We start from the raw sequence: 15,297 nt of genomic DNA, 5'->3' as shown, positions 1-15,297 counted from the left end.
TGCGCGCGGCCCGTGAGGCGGGGGTAACATGGCGGCGGCGGGGCGGGAGGAGCCGCCGCTGGGGCTCGAGGCGGTGGCGGAGGAGGCGGCGGCGGCGAGCGCGGGGTTCCGGCTCACGGCGGTGCGGCGGGAGCCGGCGGTGCGGCTGCAGCACGGAGCCAGCGGGCTGGAGCCGCTGGCCTGGTCCGAGGACCACCGGGTGTCGGTGAGCACGGCCCGCAGCATCGCCGTGCTGGAGCAGCTCAGCGACGTGCACAGCGGCGGGCAGGACATGGTCATCCACCGCACCGCCGTGCCCGCGCCCGGCACCGCCTGCATGCTCAAGGTGAGCGCCCGGCTCGGCCTCCTCACTGGGTAAATAGCTAAAGGGCTGAGGGTGGCGAGAAGAGGCAGCCAGGGCAGGTTCAGGTTGGACATCAGGAGGAATTCCTTAACAAAAAGGGTGATCAGACGTTGGAATGAGCTGTACAGGGAGGTCTGGAGTCACCGTCGCTGGAGGTGTTTAAGGAACGACTGGACGTGGTGTTCGCTCTCCCTGCCCAGAACTTGCTGCAGGCTCTCAGGTGGTGATGCCTTTTAAAAGCACAAGGGAGAGGAAACCATACCCCAGTGATATCCAGGGATTCTAAAGTTTTGCAGTTTTTCTAAGAGTTACTTGAGCTCCAGTGCAATTATTAGTAGGAATCTTCTGTTTTGCTACCTAAGCTGAAGGATTTTTGCAGCAGGGATTTCTTTGGCCTTCAGGGAACCATCTGACTTTTTACAAAGTTGGCAGGTGTGGGTAAATGTCTTACTAAATAATACTTCTGTTCTGAATCTGATTTTATTTTCCAAAACAATGCTGAGAATATGGAATAGAGTTGAAATACTGAGTACTTTAATATTATGCCAGGTATCTTTAAGGAAACAGAAGTATGAAAACAGGCTCTTTGATTCAGCAGACAAAAATTCAATAGCTGAGAGTAAAAACTATGCAAATTCGGGGCATTAATGAAGCTGAAGTCTTTAGAAGTGACATTAATTAACCACTGGAACAGTGTAGTGTAGGCTGTGACTGGGGATGCTCTGCTTCAAGAGGCAATTAATTCCAGGAAAGCCTTCCTAAAAATCAGTTGTACCATTGTTTTAGAGATCCTTTTCATTCTCTTTTAGGTTGGCCCAAAGAAGGAGGTGGCAGAATGTAAGGAGAAGTTTGCCAGCTCGGTGGATCCGACCGTCAGCCAGACGTTCATGCTGGACCGAGTGTTCAATCCCGAGGGAAAATCCCTGACCCCCATGCGGGGATTCAAATACTCCAGCTGGTCCCCTCTGGGCTGTGACGCCAACGGGAGGTGCCTGCTGGCAGCTCTGACCATGGACAACCGCCTGACCATCCACGCCAACCTCAACAGGCTGCAGTGGGTGCAGCTGGTGGACCTCACCGAGCTGTACGGCGAGCGCCTGTTCGAGGCCAGCTACAAACTGTGCAAGGCTGACACTCCCTGCGGGGAGCTGGCAGATTTCCCCGAGTTCCAGCGGCGGCACAGCATGCAGACCCCGGTGCGCATGGAGTGGTCAGGCATCTGCACCACCCAGCAGGTGAAGCACAACAACGAGTGCCGGGATGTGGGCAGCGTGCTGCTGGCGGTGCTCTTCGAAAACGGCAACATCGCCGTTTGGCAGTTCCAGCTGCCCTTTCTGGGGAAGGAATCCATCACTTCCTGCAATACCATCGAGTCGGGAATAAGCTCCCCCAGCGTGTTGTCCTGGTGGGAATATGAACACAACAACCGGAAGATGAGTGGACTGATCGTGGGCAGTGCGTACGGCCCGGTGAAGATCATCCCTGTCAACCTCAAGGCGGTCAAAGGCTACTTCACGCTGAGACAGCCCGTGGTCTTGTGGCAGGAAATGGACCAGCTGCCCGTGCACAGCATCAAATGTATCCCTCTCTACCACCCCTACCAGAAATGCAGCTGTAGCCTGGTGGTGGCTGCAAGAGGCCCTTACGTGTTCTGGTGCCTCCTGTTGATATCCAAAGCGGGGCTGAACGTCCACAATTCCCACGTGACAGGGCTCCACTCCTTGCCCATCGTCTCCATGACTGCAGACAAGCAGAACGGCACGGTGTACACCTGCTCCAGCGACGGCAAGGTCAGGCAGCTCATCCCCATATTCACAGACGTTGCTTTAAAGTTTGAGCACCAGCTGATAAAGCTCTCCGAGGTGTTTGGCTCTGTCAGGACTCACGGGATCGCCGTCAGCCCGTGTGGGGCATACCTGGCGGTCATCACGACCGAGGGCATGGCCAACGGGCTGCACCCGGTCAACAAAAACTACCAGGTTCAGTTTGTCACCCTCAAGACTTTCGAGGAGGCAGCTGCACAGCTCTTGGAATCTTCCGTTCAGAACCTTTTCCGGCAAGTGGACTTGACGGATCTTGTACGCTGGAAAATTTTGAAGGATAAGCATATTCCTCAGTTCCTACAGGAAGCACTGGATAAAAAGATAGAGAGCTGTGGTTCCACTTACTTCTGGAGGTTTAAGCTGTTTCTCCTGAGGATTTTGTACCAGTCAATGCAGAAAGCTCCCTCAGAGGTCACGTGGAGACCTTCACACGAGGATGCCAAAATCTTGATATCAGATTCCCCTGGGATGGGCAGCACTGAAGATGATCAAGAGGAAGGGACTTCCAAACAAGCCAGCAAGCAAAGCCTGGGTGACACAGGCAAAGGTGTGGACATTGATGACACTGCAGAGGATTCTCTCCATCAGTCAAGTGACACTGGAGGCCGCGAGCCAATGGTAGAAAAGCTGCTTGAAATACAGGCACAGATTGAGGCTGTAGAAATGCACTTGACTCGAGAACACATGAAACGTGTGTTGGGAGAAGTTTATCTGCACACGTGGATTACAGAAAACACCAGCATTCCCACCAGAGGAGTCTGTGACTTCTTAATGTCTGATGATGGCTACGATGACAGAACAGCACGAGTAAGTGGCACCTCTGCTCGGGGGATTCTGTGTCACTGTCGCTTCCTTCTTCCCCCTCCTGAAAATACAGCTGGCTGGGAATGAGAGCTGTGGTCATGTCATCCTTGCCAGTCAGATTCTGTTGGGCTTTCACCTTGAATTGTCCTTCCTTGATATTGGGAAATAGGAGGGATTATAAACACAGATGTTGAAATTTGGATCAGGTATGGTGAGGAATAATGATGTCTGAGGTTTTGCAGACCAAGGAAGAGGACTGGGGTTATTCTGCTGCTGTCAGTGGGTTTAGAGCATGAACTGAGTGAGGGATATTTGCTTTCATGACTAAGCTTATTTAATCCATTGTCTTTACAAAACTAAACTTCAGATGTATTTCCTCTGGTCACTCATGCTGCAGTTCTGATTTTACGAGCTGCAGAAGTATCTCTACTGGAATTACTGTTCATAATGGTCTTGTCATTGCTCCCTGAGCCTTCAGTGCAAAGATCAATTTCAGAGGGTCAGAAAGTGGTTGTGTTTTATGAGTTAAATCAGGATACTCAATTAACCAAGCTGACTGAAAGCCTTTATTATGACACACATGGCCAAAATTACTAATGTAGTGTGGTGTGGCCTTCAGTAATTCACAGGAAAAGTACTCAGGCACAACTGCTGGGTTGTTCTAGCATCCAGTACTGTGAATTGAAGGTTTGAGAGATTGCTTTTCTTACCTTAGAAACAACATTCTTCTTTTTATGGTGATGCAAAGCGACTTCTAAATTGTATTTTATGTATTCAGTTTGCTGTCACACTTTAAAGGTCCCTGCGATGTGGTTTATATCAATTGAAATGTCACAGACAAATTTGATCATGTAAATGTTCTGCTATAAACCTTGTACTCCCAGATGACTGCTGGAATTCAGGTAATTTATGAACAGGAATTTTTTGAGCACATCCACTGTGATAGGCATGAGGAAAAGCATTGCTGTAATGGTCAGTGGTGTGATACCAGTTCTTGCAGTACTTTCAAAATTTCTAAGGAATTATTGTTTTTAAGGTCTGTATCCCTTTACTGTGGGACAGAAATCTTTAGGAGGATAACAAAAGGAGGATTAATAATTAATTAATACTTATTGATACATTGCATTCCTTACACTTTGATTTCTTGGGATGCAGTGCATTCTGTGTCACGCTCTGAAATCACAGTGAGGTGTTCCCACCCTGGGCTGCCTCACTGAGTGCCTCCTGTGTGTTCCAGGTGCTGATTGGGCACATCCTGAAGAAGATGAACAAACAGACCTTCCCTGAGCACTGCAGTTTGTGCAAGGAGATCCTGCCCTTCACCGACCGCAAACAGGCTGTGTGCTCCAACGGCCACATTTGGCTCAGGTAAGGCTCTGACAGAGCTTTCCCCCTCCTCTGGATAATTTAAAAATTCTTTAAGAGCTCATTAAACCACTTGTTAGCATTGGATTGAAAAGGCATAAAGCACGTTAGCCATGCTGCTGTTACTTGTCCTCTCCTCTTCCATAAGAGAGAGAACACTGAAGCTTGGATTTGGTTCTCTTAGCAGTACAATGTTTTTATAATAAAATGCTTTTGAGCATCTTTTTTGGGGTTAATACAGGATCAGGGAGAAAGCAGGCAAGGGAAAATCAAGGACAAGTCGTCCTTTGGAATATCACTTGAAGGAGGGTTTGTTTAAGCTGCTTCAGCATTTGACAACAAAAGCAGTTTAACAAAAAATGATTGAGAACATCAAGAAGGCACATTGAGAAGTCAGACAAGTTCTGGAACATCTAGAAAATTCAATCTTCCTGTACCAATGTGTGGGTTACATGGAGACTGTCCCTGGAGCCTTGGTAAGTTACTTGTTTGTCACAAAGAAAAAGTTGTGCCTAATAGGTTTTATGTGCTAGTTTGGGTAAAGTCCTTAAGTCGTGGTCTTAAGGACACCCTGTTTCTTGCCTGGGAAGTAGGGCCTCAAGCTTTTTACCTCCTCTACTGTATGCTAAAATTTTTTTGGCCAATGCTAGATTGATTCTTGACCTTTCATTTTTGTGTCCTTATGTGATTTGGTACACTTGGGAACTTTCATTTGCCTGAATTAATAAATTATTAATATTCATATTTAATGTGGTTCATTACTGCCTTTGCTCTCAGAAAGCAAATTGTGAGCAGAGCCCAGCCCAGTCAGGGCTCAGGAGCAGGTAATAAAACAATAAACCCCAAACCTCTTGATAAAACGACTTACCCTTTCACAGGTGCTTTCTAACCTACCAGTCCTGCCAGAGTTTGGTGTACAGGAGGTGTTTGCTTCACGACAGCATTGCACGGCATCCAACCCCAGAAGGTAAAATGTTCCTGGGGCCAAAAGGGGCAGGGTTAGGGCTTTCTATCTGCAAAATGGCTTGAATTTGTTTCACTGACTTTTCTCTTTTAGGCAGTTACCATGTGAAGCTCTGCATTTCACAGTATCCTGGCGTTGTCTGGGCATTAGTGATGTGTTAATTACAAATTAATGACTGCAGAAATTGATGTATAAATCCCATGTTTTAATGAGAGCTGGGCAAACACATAATCTGTGCTGGAATGCTCCATTTAGGTTGATGTTCAAGTTGAATATATGAGCATCCAGTTCTGCAAGAGGGATAAAGAGACAGGAATCAAGGACTGTGTTATGTGAAGATATAATTTCAGTTTAGAAAGTGAGGACGCTACAGTTGTGCCATGGTGATCCTTTAAGTTTTTTTCCTATGAGTATGTCAGGATAAAGCATAGACTGTTTCACCCTAATTTTGTCTCCTGCTGAGGTGGAATTTGAACCAACATTACTTGAAATTTCAGGGCAGAAACAGTTGGATTTCACTGAATCCTCAGTCACTCCTGCATGGTGAATATATGCAAACTGTTCAGGATTCCTGTTTAGTTGGTGCATCTCAGATGTCATTCCTCTGTTCATCTCTACCTCCAGTTTTAAACAACTTGTTTTCTTATTTGCAGATCCTGAATGGATCAAGAGGTTATTGCAGGGACCTTGCACGTTCTGTGATTCTCCTGTGTTCTAGAGAAAAGCTGTGTCAAGATCTGAAGTATTTTCTCTACTGCATAAGCTCCCTTCAGCCTTGGAGGACAAAGAGACAGGAACACAGACTCTGCTGGAGGGGGAAGATACTGTCCACAGCCCTGTAAATAGAACATCACAGGTTCTACAAACTCCTGAAGTCCAGAGCCCATTCCATGCTCCAGAAACAGGAATACACCTGTTTGAAGCTGTTTGGAAATGCACCCATGGAAGCCTCAGCAGCTGGACACTGACAAGGAACTGAAGGGTTGAGCCCAGTGGGAATTGTCCTTCTGCCTGACAGTGGTGTCATTTCCCAAAAGCTGGGATGGGAACAGCAGAGCTGCCTCTTGAGTGGTCTTGGTGCGTAGAGAAGGCTCCAGCTTGTAGTGCTCTCCTTTGCTTTTTAACAAGCACTGGCATTTGCTCTACAACACTGAACTGTCAAAATAAGCTGTGGTTCCACTTTCTTGCCCAGAGAAGCAGATGCCTGTTACAGCCATATGAAAGAAATTGGCCATTTTATGAATTTCACTCAAATCTAGAAGAGCAACTGTCTCACAAGTGTTTCAGTCAGAAGGGTGATATTGGCTGCCTGGGTCAAATAGGGATCAGTAAGGATAATTTTTAAATGTAATAATTATTAAACTAATAGCAATTAGCTTAAACACTAATATATATATACATATATATGTATAAAAATTCCAATGCTCTTAAGTCTCTTGCCCCACTTTTTTCCTGAACTAAGTTCTAACTCCTTCCCAGCTTTTGCCAATGTATTTGCCTTTGGTTTCACTTAACCCTCTACAAACAGGAATCCTCTTTTCCAGAGAAACTCAGTTATCAAAAGTTACTGTCAATTAAATTGAGAGTCTCCCTCACAGAGCAGTTGAGTGTTACACAAGTCTGACACACAAGGAATCACTCCCAGCTGAAAGTTTTTCTTTACATAATAGCTCAGTTGAAAGCCCCAAATGAACAGAACAGCCCAAACCCAACCCCACCATGGCTGACATGTTCTAGGCCAAAGAGGCTGGTGAAGCTGTTCATGTATCCCAGAAGGGTTTCTGTTGGACCATAAAGCTCATCCCATCCCTCCCCCTGCTATGGACAGGAATGCAGGGGCAGCCACAGCTTCTCTGGGCACCCTGTGCCAGGGCCTCCCCACCCTCACAGGGAAGGAGTTTTTTCTAATAATCCATCTAACCCTTTTAAAGCCATTCCCCCTTTCCTGTCACTCCAGGCTCTTGTAAAAAGTCCCTCTCCATCTCACGTGGCTGAGCCCAGAAATTTATTTTGCCTTCTAACTGTCCTATCAGAAAAAACTTTTTTTGCCATCTGTTCCTACAGAGAGCAGGAAAATCTTATGAACCTCCTATGCAGTGTTAGAGGAGTAATACCTCCCAAATGTGTGTGGTTACTTGGTACAGTTTGTCTTGTTAACTTCAATCCATGCTGTCAAATAATCCTGAGTTTATGTATTTCCATTCTGCAGAGTACCAATGGCAGAGGTGTCGCCCTGTCTGTGATTCCTGACACTTTCACTGTGTGGGAAGTGCTCTACAGCTGTTGAGAAATCATGGAATTGTGCTGACAGTATCAGTCTCCCACCAGTGCATGTGTGATTGGTGCTTGTTTCCTCGATTCAATGACTATGCATATTTTGTTCATGTTCCTTCACCTTCAGTAGGAGCAAATTTTTTTCAGCAAACATTAAACAGCTGTCCTTCTGCTCAGTGTCTCATGCATTAAGCATGATCATGCATTGACTGAGAAGAACATTATTATAGTAGCCTAGAAACAGCAGAAGCACGCTCATCTGTAAAATAATTAGCCTTGTTTGTAAATATCCTTGGAAGTGATACCATAATTGTATTAAAGAAACGTTTAGTTTTTTATTGCTGTGCATTGAAAATTGAAATTACTTCAGTGTGTCTGCAGAGAAAGAAAATGTAGCTCATGTTGGCATCCAGTAAAACAAGGAGTAACCTCAATACCCAACGTGTGTGGAGTTTGGGGCCAGCTCTGCTACCTGGGGCAAAGTTTCCTGGGGCTTGGGGGAAACAGAACATCCATTTCCATATGAGCTGAGCTGAGGTGAGGTTTAGCTGTGGTGGTTGGGAAGGCATTTTAAGTGGAAGCTGCAAGTCCTTGCCCTGGCAGTCGTGACCAGCTCATCAGTAAATGTTCCAATTTAGAAATCCTCCTGCCTGTGGAGAAGGGGAGGGAGCCCTGCAGAACCATGTCCCAGAGCTTTCAGAAAAAGTCAGCATTTCTTTGGTAGAGGCTTAGAAACCATCAAAATGCCCTGATCTGCTGAATGTTTAAGTCTGGCTGACCCAAAGGTTCACATTATAGCAGATTAGACTGGTTCCTGTTGATCACTTCTGGCAGTTCTCTTGAATTTCCCTGGACTGAGTTTTAATGCTTTGCCATGGAGAAGCTCTAGCACACCTCACATTAACATTGCAGCATTAATGTTTATTTTCCCTGTCTTTCCAGGCAGTAGATACTCAGTCTGCCATTGCCAGTTTATTTAACCTGGTTTCACACTGCTGGGAAAATAGAATTTTAAAGCCAACAATGTTGTCTTTGTCTGCCAGTGGAGATCCTTTAGCAAAAAGCTTTCACTCCTCACCCTGACCTGTTCACAAGAGGTGCACAGGAATTGTAATTCCATTTTTGTGTAAACCAGCACTTGTCCCTAAGTGCATTTTTAACCAGAATAGCAGAGCCCATCTCACTCAGTAACATTTAACCCCTGGTGCTGACCTGAGTGGGTCTGGCTGCCCAGCAAGCACTGAGGCTGCTCCAGGAATCCTTTCATGCCTCAGACTCGTGATGGGCAGTTCTGGGCACCCAGGGATTGGTTCTGCTCCTGCAGGGCTGCAATTGTCCCACACATTGTCCTGATCAAACCTTGCTGTCACCCCACAGGGAAGGGGAGCAAGGAATGAGCACCTGCTGCCACATCCTCGTGTTACTTTGCCATTATCAGAATTGCCTCCTCAAACTAACACACCTCATTTCAAGACCCAATCTGTTTTAAGACACATACTGGAGTGTTCAAAGAACAAATCCCACAGAATTGGAGTTTATCTCACCAAGTTTTTGCAGGATACTTCAAACAAGTGGATAGTTGGAGGTTCTCAGCTGCTTCACCTTTTGGTGGTCAACATTTTGGCTGTTAAGGACCCTCATCTCCAGAGGGAGAGAAACATTCCAGCAGAGGCTGAGGGTTCCTGATGCTCTTCTGCTTCTGTTTGTATTTGAAAGGACTGTGATTCTTGCTCTTGCAGCTGAGAATGAACAGCCAGAGAGGCTGTTTGTCCAGAGCTAAGGTGTCACTGTCCTTAGGAGGAGCTTCAGACAGCATTTAAGATTTGCTGCTCATGCTGATAACAGACTTAATCCCTCCTCCACTGGGATGAAGAAATCCCAGCTAATCCAAGTCTGATGGATAACTGGAACAGCTCTAGATTGTACAGTGTTTCAGTGCCTTAGTGCACTTCTTGGAACTCAGGCTGAAGTTTGGGGTTGTGAGGACTCAGTCTTCAGCCCCTGCTCTGGAATTGGTGATGAGGGACCTCATTGCTGCCTTTTACCTCAATTCATTTAAGGGTTGGGGACTTTTTCACTCAGTCACCCTTTCCTTTGGTGTTTCCTCATCCTATCAATCCTACTGTGTATTTCTAGAGAAGAAATACTGTGGTTGTCAATGACAACATAAAGACAATAAATATTCTTTTGGAGAGAGGAGGAGGAAGAGCCATTCCTGCCCCTCAGAGCCCTCACCATGGAGCAGGTCAGGGTTAATGCCATTCCCTCAGCAGCATCCAAGCCTCACAGGGAAAGGTGAGAGCAGGGAAATCCTTCAAGAGCTTCAGGGGCTCCCTGCAGAGATGGTGCTGGAGGATGGGGTCTCATGCCTGGGAACGTTCAAGGGTCCTTCCACCACTGAAGGATCTGGAGTCTGGAGCAGGTAGACACAAAACTTTGTGAAACACTTGGGCAAACTCCCCTCGTTGCTAAACCACATAATGAACAGCATAACTTACAGGGTACAGCACAACCTCCAGGCAGCCCTCTCCACAAAGTGTCTCTGGGAAGCAGAGTGATGGAAGGTGTCCATTCCAGACCTGGGCAAAGCTGTGCAATCAGTAACGTCTGATCCCTGCTGTGCTCCTACCACCTCCTCTTTACCTTGTTTCTCTCATTGCTCAACATTTGTTTTGCCAGAATAAGATGCTAATAAAATCACGCCTAGTTACCAAATTGGTTTTCAAGTGTTGCATTCCAATTATAAAAGCCTAATTCCTCCTTCCACCCACTGAACCTTTTTGGTATTAACAGGCTTTACTATGCAAAGTCATGCAGGGGCTGTTTCGTTTACAGTAATTAAATGAATGTCAATTGTTTTAGTTGTTTCTGAGGGAGAGTTCTACATGAGTATTAGCATGTTCTGCTAACCCTGACGTTCTGCACTTCAGGCCTGCTGCAAACCCTTGGGGGTTGACCACTGACCTGAGACTCCTACCCAGACATGCCAAGTGCATCTCAATGAGACTGAGCTCTTTTTCTCAGTTTCTATGGAACCAGCGGAGCGGAACTAATATAGCATCCGCATATAGATGAAAGAATGAAGAGGAAAAAGGGCTTTACAGCTAAATTAATTAAGCAGATGTACCTGTCTAATTAAAGATGCACTGTCCCTTTTGTACCCTAGCTGCAGTACAAACAGTATTTAAATACACTCTCTACCCATTTCATCTATCAAAATGTTTAGTAGGAATGCTCAGATGAAGGTGATATTAGCAAGATGAGCTCCCCATGTATTATTAATAGAAGGGCTCCCAATTATGCACGAATGCTGCAGCACATCTTCATAGCAGTGGCATAAAACCCAGCTGCCCAAGCAGCCACCAACCAGCACATTTGTAACAGGTAGGGCTGTTAAAAATGTCCTTGCCCAGTTAAACATGAGGGTTTGTGGCTGGGAGCAGCCTCTGCCTCAGCCTGCTGCTTCAGGCTGGAATTTCTCACCTCAAGAGGCACCAGGGACTCAGCTTGCTTGGATTTGGCTTTCTTAGATTTCAAAGATATTTGTCATGAGACTTTTAGAGCTGCCCTCAAGGCTGGAAAGTCCAGTTCCTATTCATCAACATCCCTCCCCTCCCAAAAGTATTGAAAATTCTGACTTTAAGTTCTCATAAAATAACAGAATATCCCCATTGCCACCTGGACAACCAGGGCCTTTTCACCTGAAGTTACTCTACAGGAGCAAGAAGGAAATTTGGCCTGAACATTTTTCATTTCTCCACCTAGATTTAGACACACACAGCCAAAGAGAGCAATAAAGACCCAAATCTATTGACAGCAACAGGACCATCTAACAGCTTTAACACTCCAATGTGGCTTCATGGGTTTTACATAGTGAAGACAAAACGACTATTCAGAAACAGAAAAAGATATCTGAATTAAACACAGGACTTCCTCAGCCACAATGTTTCATATCTTGCATCACAAAACAAAAACCAAAAAGCTTTCCCCTGAAGCCAAATTTCTTACCGTCTGTACTTCACTCAGCCTTGGTGAACTTCAGATTTAACTCAGCTTGGCTGATTTCTTCTTTCCTGGTGATAACCTGCCACTGCAACAACCAGACTGCAAATATTACAGGGGAAAAATTTAAAATCAACCCTTCCAGAAATCAATTATAAACTTCTAATTTTTTTACACGGAAGGGGCTTAATGATACAGCTTTCTATGAACTCAAAGACAACATAAGGGTCTTGGTCAGCATTGACATGAAAGGCATCTTGGTAAAAATCCTCCAGGTCCTTGAGATTCCTGTAATAGATTTCCAGGTGCTTCTCAATATGTTCTTCCTGGTCTTTGGGGTTCTGCCTGAGACGAGCCTGGATCTCTGGAGTGGGAGCTGGTCTGAAGGTGATGTGGTATCTGCAGAGGAGAAGAAATGCCATGGTTTCAGCTCAGCCTGAGGACACAGCAGCCACTTCTGCAGATTCTCCAGGCTTTTGCCTATCATAGTTCTTTGGCCTCTTTCTGCTCTAGGCTGGGTTTTAAAACAAAGATTGGAAATTTCAGGGCAGGTAATCTGTCATTCCTGGATCCTCAAAGGCCAAGAGTTTCTCTGGAGGTGACACTGGTAGTGTTGATCTGCTCCACACAAGGAGAAATCCCATGCCCAGTGCTCCAGGTTCAGAAGCATTTTCAGATCTCTGACATTAAATTTTTTATTCCTGTCTTTAAAAAAGCATCTAAAAAAGCCTAACCTTAAATTTAAACACAGCCCTGTGTCCAGCATTGCTGGGACCTAAAACTGTGTTTAAGGCTCTCAGACATTTAATTGCTAACATCTTTATATGGTAGCCGAAGGTAAAAAGAGGTTAATTCACCTGAGATAGGTTTTGGTTATTTTTAATTTTCCATGTGCCAGAATTTGGCTTCTTTGAATGCAAGGAAATCGTGGGTTCACTCAGTTACTTCAGCAGGAAAGAGGATTTTCATCCTCACAGTCCTGCAGCAGTGCCACAGCCCAGCTCAGCTGACACCAAAGGAATTTTGATGATGTCCCTGAATTGCCAAAGGCTTCCAATGATCTCTAAAAGTTCCTTTGCAGTCAAGTGTTTAAATTCCCTGTTAGAATTGGTAATTCTGAGTAAATGTCTCCTCTGCTCTAACACAAAACCGGTTTATTCCCCTTCCTGTACAGCCAAATTTTCTGAAACTTTTGGGATAGACGCAAAACCAAGGAGAAAAGCAGAACCTGTGTCTCTGCAGAGCTGCATCCAACAATGTGGACATGGAGTTCACTCCACATGGGAATCATTTAGGGCACAGAGAAGGACATCCCTGCCCTGCAGCCAGAGGGGCAGGATTTACCCAGTGCCAAGGATTAGACACAACACCAAAACCAATTCAATTCACGGAGAACTGGTGAGGAATAAACCCCAGAGCCTGGGAGAGGGAAGCGTGTGAACTGGAGCAGATACTGAACAGCCTAATCCTAATGATAAGAAATGCAAAGATGTGGGAATGATTTGCCTCAGCCTGTTCCTTTCTGCTGAACAACCACATTGCTCATTACTAAAGCAAAGAGAGCAGTTACAGCAAATCACTGCTGCTGTCACAAGTTAATGCTGCACCTCGAGTGAGATGTCTGAATAATCATCCATCACTTTGGGACAAATCCACTCCTCATGGCCTTAATCTTTGAGGGTTCAGGATTTGTCTTTGAGGCAAGAGGATGCATTCAGCCTTTAGAAAGCCAAAATAAAGGTTTAAAATCAAAGTGTGGGGAATGGTAAAACCAGACCACAAGTGAAGTTGTGAACATGTGCCAATTCCAGCAGGTAGTTGGGAAGATCAATTTATTTGTGACTTGTTCCCTGGAAATCAAGGGTGGAGAAGGCAGGAAAGCTGAAGGTCACTGGTAAGACAAGGGGTGGTGGCAACAGTGAGATGAACCAACCCCACAGTGACTCAGGGACTCAAACGAGCTTGCTATACTGAGCAGGAAATACATTCATGCCTCCCAGCAGACAGGACCATCACAGGAGCCTGGGGATGAAATATGCAGCAAGATTTACACTTTCCCCAGCTGGGAAGCCTTCAAAATTCCCATGGGAATGCCTGAAAACCCACTGCATTTAGGCTAGGTTTCAGACATCTTCCCTCAACCTTATTTTACCACCCAATTTAGTTCCCATTAAAACGTTAAATCTGAGTTTTTGCTCCTGTAGATTTCAGGCACCAGGTTTGAAACCCCCTGCTCTGAGCAGCAGGAAGGTCGCTTGGTGCTTCAGGAGCTATGAAAGTTTTAACTTTTCTTTTAAGGAATCCCTAAGCAGGAGTACAGTATTCCTGAGCTCCTCAGATTTCTAAGAAGCCTATTTTGGTGCTTTCATCTCCCTGGCAGTCAGGAAAACGTTTCACAGGAGGCAGGAGTGCTCACCTCTCCCCAGTGACAGGATCAGTCCTCCGCTGGGACAGGCGCTCCATGATGGACTCGTAGGGCAGATTAAAGAAAAACACCCTGTGGGGAACACAATTAATGAATTAACATCCTGAGAACATCACTTGTGACCTTCAGAGGGTGAGTGAATCCTGGCTAAAGTGAAGAGTACAGTTGTGGTGGTGACAGCCTCCCCCAAACCTGCAGTGCCACAACCATGAGCTCAGGATTTCTCTGATTTCTCTGTGGCTTCTGCTGAGGTTTGGTTTGGTCTCCAGGCTCAGGGAGGCACAGGGACTGCAGTGTGGGTGGCAGCAGTGGGGAATTGCAGCTCAGCCTGTCCCAACCCTCTCACCACTTCCCTCTGAGCTTCCCTGATCCATTTCCCAACCCAGCCAGGAAATAAAATCATAACATGCCTCAAAAGGTAAATAAAAAATCTCTGCTGTTCCTGTCAAGGACAGAACAAGGGCTTGTCTGCCAGAATTATGCATTTCTCCAGTGCCCATGAGTGGGTTTTTCCCCTTGCTATTTCAGTCCACTTGCCCTTGTCTCCCCACAGAGTGAGTTCTCTGCTCTCCCACTCCTGCTCTGCACCCTTCAAAGCACGATGAGTGGTGAGACATGACACAAGCCCCATGATGCTGCTGACAATTCCCTGTCCCCTCATCAGCACTGCCCGGGCACAGGGAGCAGCTCAGCACGGCTGGTGACACTGCTGAAAGGAAATATTCATGCTGAATGCTTCATGTGAAGATCAAAACCTGCAATTCCCAGTGAGCCTGAGCCAGTGAGAGTTGCTCAGCATCCGAGAGAGGCAATCCCAGGGTGTCACTGGGGTGAGCTCCACACCAGGAACAGCTTTGCACCAGAGGATGGAGCAGGACTGGCCAACCCATTGCACAGAGGTGACACCAGTGCCCTGGCTTGGGTCAAGGATGCAGAACCAGAAAACAACCAGAAAACAACTCCCTGCATGCAGCCAGACACATTACACTGTTGCATATAAACTGTTGTGCCCATCTCACATTGATCCCTTGTCTTTTTGGTTCATTATAATGGTCCTGTTAATTTTATATTTGTGTTTGAAAGCTTTTCAGCAGAAAATTCTTGACAAACTGCTGAGCTTGAGCAGACACAAATCTCCTGTCCCCCAGCTCTTGGAGACTAAAGCAGATCTGTGCAAAGATCACATTCAACAATTAGCTCAGAACAAAACAAAAAATAAGGCTCCCTTTGAACCTGTGGAAATAGTTTTTAGCAGCGAAGCACAACCTGAGGGCTGTAAATACATCTTTCTTTACAA

At 45.9% G+C, this 15,297-nt stretch overlaps 2 protein-coding genes across 17 annotated transcripts in view; one reads left to right on the top strand and one right to left on the bottom strand.

The window, feature by feature from the left end:
• Positions 1-22: 22 nt before the first annotated feature.
• On the top strand, positions 23-8,007 carry GTF3C4 (general transcription factor IIIC subunit 4). 2 transcript variants are annotated; one of them, XR_014855463.1, is made up of 6 exons: positions 23-325; positions 1,153-2,973; positions 4,208-4,338; positions 5,214-5,302; positions 5,953-6,376; positions 7,509-8,007. XR_014855463.1 is itself a non-coding variant. In XM_085076926.1 (5 exons), exons 1-5 carry the CDS (start codon positions 29-31, stop codon positions 6,015-6,017), a joined length of 2,403 nt encoding a protein of 800 aa, XP_084933052.1. In that variant the 5' UTR covers positions 23-28; the 3' UTR covers positions 6,018-8,007. The 2 variants fall into 2 exon arrangements, 1 of the variants encoding a protein (XP_084933052.1); XM_085076926.1 differs by having other exon boundaries at positions 5,953-8,007.
• AK8 (adenylate kinase 8) overlaps positions 5,490-15,297 on the bottom strand; it is a 67,766-nt gene continuing 57,958 nt past the window's right edge. For 6 of the 15 annotated variants that reach the window (XM_085076933.1, XM_085076931.1, XM_085076932.1 and 3 more), the window contains 2 exons: positions 13,992-14,072; positions 11,362-11,974 (listed from right to left, as the gene is read on the bottom strand). In XM_085076933.1, the coding sequence (XP_084933059.1) occupies positions 11,778-11,974; positions 13,992-14,072 (278 nt within the window). In that variant the 3' untranslated portion in view covers positions 11,362-11,777. Of the gene's footprint in view, positions 6,136-11,361; positions 11,975-13,398; positions 13,598-13,991; positions 14,073-15,297 lie in introns of those variants that run through there. The other 9 variants (XM_085076934.1, XM_085076945.1, XM_085076939.1 and 6 more) reach the window with 4 other exon arrangements.

The sequence above is a fragment of the Lichenostomus cassidix genome, chromosome 17, assembly GCF_008360975.1.
Source record: "Lichenostomus cassidix isolate B80296 chromosome 17, HeHo_3.0, whole genome shotgun sequence".
Taxonomy (NCBI): Eukaryota; Metazoa; Chordata; class Aves; order Passeriformes; family Meliphagidae; genus Lichenostomus; species Lichenostomus cassidix.
This window is presented reverse-complemented; position numbering and strand designations above follow the sequence as displayed.

Coding starts and splice junctions, on each gene's coding strand:
- GTF3C4 (XM_085076926.1), top strand. CDS start 29: ATGGCGGCGGCGGGGCGGGAGGAGCCGCCGCTGGGGCTCGAGGCGGTG. Junction 326..1,152: donor GCACCGCCTGCATGCTCAAG/GTGAGCGCCCGG, acceptor ATTCTCTTTTAG/GTTGGCCCAAAGAAGGAGGT. Junction 4,339..5,213: donor AACGGCCACATTTGGCTCAG/GTAAGGCTCTGA, acceptor ACCCTTTCACAG/GTGCTTTCTAACCTACCAGT.